The sequence below is a fragment of the Phascolarctos cinereus genome, unplaced genomic scaffold (assembly GCF_003287225.1).
Source record: "Phascolarctos cinereus isolate Bilbo 61053 unplaced genomic scaffold, phaCin_HiC Scaffold_5;HRSCAF=322, whole genome shotgun sequence".
Classification (NCBI taxonomy): Eukaryota; Metazoa; Chordata; class Mammalia; order Diprotodontia; family Phascolarctidae; genus Phascolarctos; species Phascolarctos cinereus.
In genome coordinates this window covers 413,862,870-413,875,106 of record NW_027555958.1, presented here as the reverse complement: position 1 = coordinate 413,875,106, position 12,237 = coordinate 413,862,870, and the positions used below count along the sequence as shown (strand labels likewise).

Below are 12,237 nucleotides of genomic sequence, written 5' to 3'. Positions count from 1 at the left end.
AATAGATGCTGATGTCTCCTCTCTCACCTTTTTTTTGGTTAACAGTACTGCTCTTAGTGTTTTCCCCGTCATTTGCTATATTCTCTTCTTTGAGATAAATTGAAAGTAAGGTTTTCTCCCCAACTGGTCAAAATTATGTTGCCTCAAACTTGGATTTCTCTTGAGTTCATTTGGTCTAGTTCAGTAACTCTTCTCAATCCCATCTTTGTCCATTTCCTCATGTAGCACATCAGGTGCAGAAATATTAGAATGAGGTTGTCTGTCATCATTGTATGGTAGTAACTGATGAGAAAAAAATCATCATTGAAATGCTACAAAATCTGTTGTGTTTTCTAGAAGTTTGTGACCAAGATTTGGACAGATTCATTTAGTCCTTCATTGCCTTTAGAGGGTAATTTAGAGGCTAATCAGATATGAAAGTTTGGTATCAATGTAACTAATGCCATACTTATTTTGACCAGAAATAGCCAATGCATTTACATGCTTCATTAAAAGAAAAAAAATCCCCAAATTGATAAATGGCAAAGGATATGAACAGCTAGTTATACTCATATGAAAAAATGCTCTAAATCACTATTGATTAAAGAAATGCAAATCAAAACAACTCTGAGGTACCACATCACATCAGATTGGTTAACATGACAGAACAGGAAAATGACAAATACTGAAGAACATGTGGGAAAATTGGAACATTAGTACATTGTTGGTGAAGTTGTGAAATGATCCAGCCATTTTGGAGAGCAATTTGGAACTATGCCCAAAGGGCTATAAAAATGTGCATATCCTTTGACCCAACAATAGCATTTCTAGGGCTGTATCCCAAAGAGATCATAAAAATGGGGAAAGGACCTACGTGTGCAAAAATATTTATAGCATCTTTCTCTGTTGTGGCAAAGAATTGGAAATTGGGGAAATGCCCATCAATTGGGGAATGGCTAAACAAGTTGTGGTATATGAATGTAATGGACTACTATTGTGCTATAAGAAATGATGAGTAGGCTGACTTCAGAAAAACCCGGAAAGACTTGTATGGTCTGATGCTGAGTGAAGTGAGCAGAACCAGGGGAAAGTTGTACACAGCAATAGCCATGACTAGTGCAATGACTAACTTGGATAGACTTAGCTCTTGTTAGCGATGCAAGGATCTAAGACATCTCCAAAAGTCTCATGATGGAAAATGCTATCCACATCCAAAGAATGAACTATGGAGTCTGAATGCATTTTGAAGCATACTATTTGCTCTTTTTTTTTCTTCTGTTTTATTTAATTTCTTCTTTCTTGTGGTTCCTCTGTTGGTTCTAATTCTTCTTTACAGCATGACTAATGTGAAAATATGTTTAATAGAAATGTGTTTATAGAGCTTATATCAGATTGCACACTGTCTTGGGGAGGGAAGTGGATAAGGAGGGGAGAAAATTTAAAACTCAAAAGCTTATGGAAGTTATTGTTAAAAACTAAAAATAAATTAATTAACTTTTAAAAAAAGAAAAAAAAAACATGGTTAGACTGACATTAAGACCATGTGTCATCATAGAGGAGGATGTTTGTCCTCCCATTTTGTAATTAATTCCCAGAGAAGAGAAGACCTCTATGACATTCAAAGCATTGTGCTGGGCCATTTTTCTCTTGATTTCACAAAAGGGAAGAGAATGGAGCTTGCATACTGTAAGTCAGTGTGCTGTGATTCCTGGAAAATGTTTGAGAATACATTATTTAAAACTGAAGTTCTTAACCTGGAGTCTATGAACTTTTTCTTTTGATAATTATATTTTAATATAATTGTTTCCTTCATAATGCTATGTATTTTATTTCATATCTTTAAAAGTAATATTCTGAGAAAGGATCCATAAGCTTCACCACAGTGCCAGAAGGGTCTGTAATACAAAAAAAAATGGTTAAGAACCCACAATTTAAAAGGTGGTTTGTATACATCTAGAAAAAGAAATGGTGATCACTAAAAGCTAGCATGATTTTATCAAGAACAAATCATGGCAGACCACGCTCATGTCCTTATTAGGCAAGGTTACTAAGGCTGGTGGGTATTGTTTACCTGAATTTAAGCCAAGCACTTGATGAATCTCTCAAGCTATTTTTATGAATAAGAAAGAGAAATGCATACTAATTCAGAGGTGTCAAACTTGATGCCCTTGCAGCCTGAACTTGATGAAAATGTATTATCTAATATTTGGTAATAAGTAGTTCCTCCCCTAAGACCAAGTAAAAAGAGAAGTCTCAAATCCTTTAAATCTAGAGGTTGACCAGGAAACTGGAGAGCTTCTCACTCTCCTTTAATCCACTCTGTTCTCTTAACCCTCACTGTTCCAGTTGTGTGTGTGATGATACTCAAGCTTAGCAATAAAGAAGGTGAAATCCTTAAGTGGATAATGATCATTATGGCCCGGGTTGTATTATAGGGTTGTGGCTTTTAGGGTAGAACTATTTGTGGACTCTCAGTTTCAGCACTGCTGTCATTATAGTGTGGGCAACTATATGGTGAAGCCTGGTTTAACTGAATTTGCCTTTGATAATAACAACTACTAAATATAGGTGCTAGAAAGGCACGTTTTTGAAGAAGCACATTGGATCTTCTGTTCTTCCTATTGTAGCACTGAGAGAGGTTCTATACCAGTCCATTTGACTGGGACCACATCAGCTAGGTTCAGCTCTTGTTGGCTTTGGTCATAATTTGGTCATAATGGCTATTAGCAGAGATTGTGTTAGCACTACTAAGGTTGCACTAGAGAGGATTATGCTAGTTTAAAAGGATTCCATTACATTGAAAAATAACATACAGAAATGTAACATGTAGTGTTTTTAGGAAATCTGATAAGTAGTTAAAACTTATATTTGGTGTAGTATTCAATTTTTAAAAAATAGATGATAATTCTGAATGAGTTGCCATTCGACTTTATTTTTCTCTGATTGGTCTTCTGTGAATAATCACAAAATCCTAGAAACATTCCACCTTATTTTTCTTAAAAAAAAAAAGCAAACTAACCACAGATATTAAGGAAGAGTGCATTTGTTTTGAAAATTAAGAATCAATTAAGCATGTAATTTAAATTAATTTCTGTTGACTGAGAAGACAAATAGGTGATGCTTAAGCTGCATTAGTTTTATGACAGTTAGGTGCCTTCAGCATTAAGATGACAAATCTTCTCATTCTTTTACCATTTGGCTATATGCCAAATGCTCTACAGGCTTAGTAGACTGTCCTTTGTTCAGAGTACCCATGATAGTGTATGTACATAGAGTATGATATTACTGACCACCATATTGGATTGTTGTGGTGGCTCTAGAAGGTCCCCTACAGAACTGTGGTGGTGCAGATTGGTTCTTAGATTGTAGGAGGACCCATTCTAATCCTAAAGCCACTTTGAAGTGGTAATGTAAGACAATGGAAAGACTGCTAAATTTGGAATCAGTGGAACTGTATTAAACCATGGGTTCCATTTACTCTCTTTATGATCTTATTATGGCACTTAAAAAACTTTTGGTGCCTTGGTTTTTTATCTTTAAAATGAGGGTGATGGATTCTATGACCACCGAGGTTTCTTTCAGTTCTGAATATAGAGTGTTCCAAAAGTCTTAGTGCAGTTTTAAGCTTTAATAGCTTAAAACTTCACTACAGCTAGGTCCAGTTTGGTGCAAATAATGAACCTGAAATGGGTAGGTTATTTGAATGTGTATTGGATATTTCCCTTGTGCTTACACTAGTTACCATATTTTATATAATTATAATTTCAAATAGTGCAAATTCAAACATGTGGTACCATTTCAGGAGATTCATTATATGCACTAACAGGGATCTAGCTCTAAGACTTTTGGGACATCCTATATATGATTCTGTGATGGGGCAGATGGGAAACTGCTCTTAGACAAGATCATTTTGAAAGATGAGGACTCATTCCTTCTGGGAGTTTTGCTTCACTGTGTTAGGGAATCTTAAATGAGCCCCTACCCCTTCTCAAGATAGTAATGATGGTATCTGATACTTTAAGGTTTGTAATTACTTTATAGGTCATGTCCTCTGATACTCATAGCAGCTCTGTGAGGTAGGTCATTTAATCTCCATTTTAAGGATGAGGAAACTAAAACTTAGGTTAAATAATAGCCTTGTCATATTCATACAGTAACCCCTCAAATGTATCCTAGAACTTACCAGTCTTAAGGGATTGGCCCCCTCTTACAGAGGACTTTTAGGGGATACTTTAGCTACTTTGAATGCCCCTGAGTTACAATTCAATTTCTTACCTTGTCCTTTGGGTTCTAGAAGAGACTAGATCTACCTCCGTGACCTTGCCTACACCTTTGATATCATTTGAGAATAATTTAGCAGTTGTGGTATACATACTGGATTTGAGGGAATAGTGTAACTGGAATTAATGCCTCAATAAAAAAAAAAGATTGACCATTTGGGTGCCTTCTGGCTGTTCTTTCTCATCATTCCTCATCTCTCAATTTCCTAAATGGCATAGTCAGTTTATTTTAATGTTGAAAGCACACAAGAAGACCTTAAACATGTCAAAATGCCTCTGTGGTAATAATATTTCATTTTTATTTCTCCCTTCTCCTCATTCTCAAGGCTTACTCTGTCTATGATGAAGATATTGGATATTGCCAAGGACAGTCTTTTCTTGCTGCCGTATTGCTGCTCCATGTGAGTAAATTATCTTGTAAAAAAATGAAACTACTATCAAAAACTTTAATTTTCAATTGACTTTATTCTTCCTTTATCACTGATTTCATTTTCCTAATAAAGATTACATAAAGAATTTTCATAATGGAACATTTCCTTATTCTAATCCATATTGTTCACACTGGAACTATTTATTAAAGAAGTGAATTACTGATGTGGAATTATCTTCATACATTTATTTGTGATATTTTTATAATGTAGTATAGTCAGTTTTTGTAAAGGTATCATTTTTAGTTGAAAAATATGTACACTACTTTCATTTCCCATTCAGTTGTCTCCAGCTTTCTATCACATCTAATTTTTTAAAAAATTTTTTAGTGAGGCAGTTGGGGTTAAGTGACTTGCCCAGAGTCACACAGCTAGGAAGTATTATATGTCTGAGGCTGGATTTGAACTCAGGTCCTCCCGACTCCAGGGCCGGTGCTCTGTCCACTGTGCCACCTAGCTGCCCCCCATCATATCTAATTTTTTTAAATTTTCAGGTCCTTAGGATCGTTGTTGTTTTGCCTTTTTATAAGCTTTTTCTAGATCTGGGGACAGACCTCACGTTGAGGTCCACAGCTATTATTTTTTGATTTCTATTTCTCACTGTAATATGTTTAGCATTTCCTTTCAGTACACACATTTTATACTGTATGGGGTGTATGTGTGTAGCTTATAGTTATTATTTCATTATAATCCATTTATATAGATAGATATAGGTGCTATTTTGTTATTTATGGCACCTCTGAACACAGTGTACTTTTCCTGCTTATCTCATCTAACCGTGTCTGTTTTTTCCATCACCTTGTCTGAAGTTATGATTTCTATCTCTGCTCTTTTGAATTCACCTTAAGCATTAAATTCTTCTCCAGATCCTCATTTTAATTCTGTGTAAGTCATTGTATTTCAAGTATGGTTCTTGTAAACAACATATTGTTGGATTCTGCTTTAGAATCCATTCTGCTTTCTCTTCCATTTTTATGAGTGAATTCATCCCATTTATACTTATTGATATGATTTTTAATTATAAGTTTTCCTTTAATATGTCCTTTTTTTTCTTGTGTACCTTTTTTCTCATTGCCCCAATACTCCATCTTTACAAGTCATGTACTTTGTAAAGAAAGTGATAAAAAAAAAAAGACTGTGAACAGCAGTAGTAATCTTTAGGTGGCACAGTGGATAGAGTACAGGGCCTGAAGTCAGGAAGACTCATCTTTCTGAGTTCTAATCTGGCCTCCTACACTTACTACCTGTGTGACCCTAGGCAAGTCACTTAACCCAAAAGTTAAGATGAAACTTTCTTCATCTGGAAAATGAACTGGAAGAGGAAATGGCAAGTCAAGCTAGTGTCTTGGCCAAGAAAACCCCAAATGGGGTCATGAAGAATTAGACATGACAATGACTGAACAACAAGAAGCAATCTTTAATTAAGGTGATCTGCTCCCATTCCTCTTGTCTTCCTCTTTTCACCTAGCCCAGACCCCAGTCCCTGCTTCTTATACTTTATTTTTCTCCATTTAATTCTTCCTTTATGATCCCTCCTTGAAGTTGAAGTTTGTTTTGCTTATGACTGCTTCTCCTCTGACTCTGCCCTCTTAAAACTTGCTCTCCTTCTCCCTATACATACCTGTTTCTCTGCTGAAACATTTCTGGCCTTTGAGGTATTGGTATTTCTGATTTTTTTTCCCCAGTGAAATCAGAACACAGAGGGGTACCATTTGCTCTACCATGTTCTGTGTCAAGCTAATTAACATAGTTAATAAACTCCAGTGGCTTTTTGTTGCCCTAGAGCAAATATAAAACACTTTGTTTGGCATTCAAAACCCTTTATAACCTAGTCACCTCCTACCTTTTCAGTCTTCTAACACCTTACTATCCAATACATACTCTCCTGTTCAGTGACTCTGGCCTCCCTGTTCTGCCACAAATAAAATACTCCATTTCTTTTTTATTTATCTATTTATTTACTTACTTATTTACTTGCTTCTTTACTTCTTTACTTATTTATTTTAGGCAATTGGGGTTAAGTGATTTGCTCAGGGTCACACAGCTAGTAAGTGTCAAGTGTTTGGTCTGAGGTCACATTTGAACTCAGATCCTCCTGACTTCAGGACCGGTGCTCTATCCACTGCACCACCTAGCTGCCCCCCAAATACTCTGTTTCTTAGCTTTAGGCATTCTCCCTAGCTTTCCCCATGCCTATTTTTTGTCTCCTTTTGTATCACCAGCTGTTATCACAGTACTTGGCATATAGTCAGTGCTGAATAAATGTTTATTGATTAAACATAACAGTTGCTGATATGGACAGTCTGCAACCCTATTCTGCCCTTATCTATATCTTAGATCTATAGGAGGAGGAACATTAAAATGTCCATGGTGCTAATTCAATCAGTAGAATTGTTGGAGCCTAGTCAGCTGATGTTTCAGGATTCCAACGAGGCCTTAATAGCTACTATAGCAGTCTTAGGGTACATGAAGCCCCTAACTATAATTCCGTTACTTTGCTATTTATGCTCTCTCATGACATGTTCAATGAAGATATTGGGCTTTTAGGAGGTTATAATTATTTTTAAATAGTAACATAAACCTTTTGTATTCTAAGCTTATGCTTATCCCAACTTTGGTCTTTTCCATTCTTAAAGAGGAGAAGGAAAGAGGGAAGAGAGTAAGCTTTTATTAAATGCTTATGTGCCAGGCATTATGCCAAGCCCTTTATAAATGTTATCCCATTTGACACTTGATTACATTTTATACTTCTAAGACAGACTCTATAAGTATATCACATTTTACAGATGAGGAAACTGAGGCTTAAAAGGTGAAGCCATTTGCTAGCATTCACACAACTTGTAAGTATTGGAAGCTAGACTTCCTAATTCTAAGTCCACAACTTTACAACCGCTATGCCATGCTTATGAGTTCAGTTTAAAAAAATGCTTCTCTGAGTAATTTATTCAGTGTCCTTGAACAGTATTTTGCTAGTGTATTAGAGTCCAAATAAATATAAAACTCAAACAAAATGTTTTTCTAATTTAGCATTATATTTTTAAAAAATATAACAGATACCAGTCTACCAATGGTTGAGCCATACATGGGGCTAATTTCCAATCCTAATCTCTAAAGTAAAACCATGTGCATCCTAAGCAGATAAAGAGAATGGGAAAACTATTATCCATACATTTAAACAGATTCACAAATGAACACCAAAAAAAAATCTAGGTGTGCTCTATGTCCTCTTGTTAATTTGTCAGATGCTCTTTTTTTTTTTCTTAAAAAAGTATAGAGCTGTAGCCAATTTCTATGCTGTCTGAGTCAAATGATCTTTCTTTTTTATAAATATTTTGACATTTTTCTTTATTATTTTTATGACATCCTGATGTCCCCTCATGTGAATATGTCATAGCTTATTCTCCTATCCTTTGATGAAGGGATATCAACATGCTTCCAGTTTTTTCCATTATGAATAAAGTAGCTATAAATATTTTTGTGCATATGGCTAATTTACTTTTCTTGCTACGATTAAGGTAGAATCCTAGCAGTGGAATCACACAATTTATTTTTCAGTTCATTGAATGTGTAGTCTAATTTTGAGAGAAAGGAATGAAGGATAAACTGATGCTTTCACAGTAACACCTTTCACATTATATTACACTATCAGTAAAGCAGCTTTAGTCTAGTCATTGATTGGATGATTAGAGAAATCATATGAATTCTGGCTATATTGAGGGGCCTCTGTGCCATTTGACCGAAGTCACTTCTTGCAGTCCGCTTGTCATTGGGTGAGATATCCCTTTTCTTCCTGGCAAAGAGATGTGACTTGGTGGTTTCCATCAGGTCTCTTCCACGTCGGGAAAGGTTGGGAAGTTAGGGGGAAATCATGAGAAGACTTAGGTTTGAATCTTGGCTCTCTCATTTTACTGCCTATACTTACACCTTGGACAAATCCTTTTCTCTTGCTGTTCTACTTTCTTCACCTACAAAAAATGATATAATTAGGCTACATCTGGGCTTCTTAACTTTCTTGTGTGTCATGTGTCTCTAGGAATCTGATGAATCGTAATGCCCCCTTCTCAGAAAAATATTTGTAAATGCAGGAAATAAAATATGTAGGATTACAAAGTAAACCAGTTAAATTGAATACAATCATCAAAATATACTTTTTAAAAAGTTCACACACCCTAAGTTAAGAACTCCTGGGATAGATGATGTATCAGCTTGATTATAGCTCTTTCTATTTTTCTGTGGTTCTTACATCTTCATTGGCATCAGCAATTCCTTATAGAGAGAATAGATATTCATTATGAAATAAATACTAAAAGGGGGGCAGCTAGGTGGCGCAGCGGATAGAGCATTGGCCCTGGATTCAGGAGGACCTGAGTTCAAATTCGGCCTCAGACACATAACACTTACTAGCTGTGTGACCCTGGGCAAGTCACTTAATTCCATTGCCTAGCCCTCAAAAAAAAAAGAAATACTAAAAGGTATTGAAGTGCCTTCTGAAAAGTCAGATATTAGATTATGTTTAACATAATTTCAGCATTGGAAATTTTATAATGTTCTGCTCATAGTTAATGTCTATTATCCATATAGGGTACCTGTCTGCTAAAGTTAGAATATTATATAAACTAGACCCACTCAGTTTGGAAATTAACTGTATTCTTAAAAAATTTTTTGTCAGATATAAAAAGTAGTAAAGTATGGGATTGCTTAAGAAATAGATAAACTAAGTGATTTATATTAGGTTCCAGAGGGGATGCGTTATAAGGGAGCTACTATTTTTTTTTTATCATTTATGTATACTATTGCCTCTTTTTTTATATAGACTGCCTCCAAACTTCACAGAACAAATTGCCTTAATAAAAGGATTTGTTCTATAAAACTTGGACTCAGTCAAAAGGCTGCACCCAAGGATCTAGAAGGCCACATGGGCCGTCCATCCTTGTTCTAGACATTATTGGCAGCTCCATATTAGTTGTTGTCAAAGCCTGCTTCCCTTCATAATGCTATTTTTTTCTAGACTTATGTTGTTTGTATTTTATATTCACCACCTGTGAGGGGAGAAATACACAATGAATGAGATATTTAAGATCAATGAATGATAATAAGGTATTTACCTTTTTCCATGGAGTTTGCTACTTTAAAGATGAGTGTTTTTGGATTCAACTGAAGTAGCTTCAATAAATTAATGAGCATCCCTTGAAAGTTTCCGGATGTTTTGGTGAGAGCTTTTAACACATGTTTACCAAGTAGGGCTTAGACAAGTAGAAGCATATTCATCACGGGAGGAACTGTACATTACATGCATGATGTAGGAATGCTGATTTGTGAGTTCGTAAGTTTATCACTTGCCACAAAGGGCAAGAAAGAGTGCTTAGATTTCTATTTTTTTTCCAGAAGAGCTGGATTCTCTTTCTTGCTTATCATGGTTATGGCTTTTCCTTTCTCTCCAGAGTTTTGTTTTCATATTTTTTTCTTTCTTGTATTTGGTGGTATATTGGAACAATTTTATGATGAGATGATTTCTGAGATTCTGGATTAGTTTAGTATAAATGACTGTAGTAGAGACAGTCATTGTTAATTATACCTTAGCCAATAAGGAATTTCTTGAGATTAGCCTAGTATTTTTGTGTGACATATAAGTGAAGTAAAAATGCAGGACTCAACACTCATTTCTAGGATGGAAGGTAGGGGATGAACTAAATTTATTCTTCCAAGAACTGAATTACATAAGCTGGTCCATCAGAAAAGGGATGAACTCTGTGTAAGCCTGGACAAATGAATGGATGAGATCAAGAGATGTTCTTGGCTGTCTGTTCTAATAGAACAGAAAGGCTACAAAATTGAACATTGTTTGTTACTCTGCTATTCAGAAACAGCTTTTGTTTTTTAGATCAGTCTGTGAATAAGCATTTATTAAGTCCTAGCTATATGCCAAACACTGGTAAGTGGGGATACAAGATGTACAAAAATAATCCCTGACCTTAGGAAGCTTAAATTGTAATGAGAAGGAAGGAAATAAGCATGCCAGGCACTGTACTAGGCTCTTTAGGAATATCTTATTTAATCCCCACAGCTGCCCTGTGAGGGAGATACTGTTATACTGTTTAAGCGACTTGCCCCAGGTCACACAGCTAGTAAGTGTCTCAGGCTGTATTTGAACTCAGGTCTTCCTAACTCCGGTCCCAGTACTTTATCCATTGTGCCACCTTCTTGCTTCTGGGGGGAGACAACATGTAAATAGCTGGAAGGAGGGAAAGAGGGAGGGGAAGAGGGAAGGAGGGAGACAGAATGAGGAGGAGAGAGAGGAAGGGAAGGAGAAAGAGAATTGAGTGGGGAGGAAGAGAAGGGGAGAGAGGAAGGAAAGAAGGGGAGAGGGGGAAGGAGAAGGAGAGAGAGAGACAGTGGAGGAGAGGAAGGCAAGGGGGGGAGAGAGAGAGAGAGAGAGAGAGAGAGAATGGAGGAGAGCAGGGCAGGGGAGAAAGGAGAGGGAGGGAAGGGAGAAAGAATAGGAATTTTTGGAAAGAGGGAAGATCATCCCAGAAATAGGGGAACACCAGTACAAAGATATAGGGGTGAGCAATGTTACATTTGGGGGATACAGCATAGGCTCATGAAGCTAGATCAAGAGTAAGTGGAGGAGAGCAGTGTAGTTGATTGATGCCTGAATATGTGCACATTTGGCTACTTAACCCACAGTGCCTCTGCTACTTTACATAATAGGAGTGGGGAACCTGTGTCCCCTAGGTTCTCAAGTGTGGCCCTTTGACTGAACCCAAACAACTGTGAAGTTCCCCACCGCCGCACTAGAACATGCTTCCGCTTCGCATCTCATCCAGCCTTCCAGTCAAGCCTTCTCGCCATCCATCTACTGCCATGCACGTGGCCCTTCCCCCCACCCCTAGCACTCCTGCCACCTCCCCGGAACAAACCCTTTTCCCCAGTCAGTTCTCCCCTTGTCGTCCTTATGAGAGTGTAAGCTCCTTAAGGGCAAGAACTGTCTCTCTTCAAAACACATGTAACCCAGCGTTTAGCCTGGTGCACAGTAAGCATTTAATAAATGCTTATTCATTCACTTCCTCTCAATGAATTTTTGTATGATCCCCACAGTTGTTAATCCTCTTTCCTTATTCACTACCTTGAAGTAAATGATACTGTTTAAAAAAAAGGCCTAGACCCATGGCAAGAGCAAAGGATGAGCAGTGGACAGCCTTGATGTCCTTGTCTTCTACTGGTGTATTCAAAGAAGACTCCCAGCATATTGAGTGGACCCCCCATAGTGAGTCACACAGCATGGATAGGCATGTTGAGTTAAAGTCTACATTGGCAAAGGAAATCTCCACATGTGAGACCACTTAACTACTTTTTGCCTCAGTTCCTCTCACCTGCAAAATGATTTGGCAGCTATGTGGTGTGGTCATTAGAGTGCTTGACGTGAAATTGGGAAAATCTGAATTCAAATCCTGACTCAGACACTTGCTAATTGTGTGAGCCTGGGTATGTCACTAAATGTCTTTCAGCCTCAGTTTCCTTTTCTGTAAAATGGAGGGAATAGCACCTAA

General features: G+C 37.0%; 1 protein-coding gene across 4 annotated transcripts in view; it reads left to right on the top strand.

Moving 5' to 3' along the window:
* RABGAP1L (RAB GTPase activating protein 1 like) overlaps nucleotides 1–12,237 on the top strand; it is a 681,088-nt gene that overhangs the window by 428,268 nt on the left and 240,583 nt on the right. For all 4 annotated transcript variants that reach the window (XM_020970529.2, XM_078156481.1, XM_020970531.2 and 1 more), the window contains exon 15: nucleotides 4,586–4,660. In XM_020970529.2, coding sequence (XP_020826188.1) covers nucleotides 4,586–4,660 — 75 coding nt within the window. The remainder of the gene's footprint in view (nucleotides 1–4,585; nucleotides 4,661–12,237) is intronic.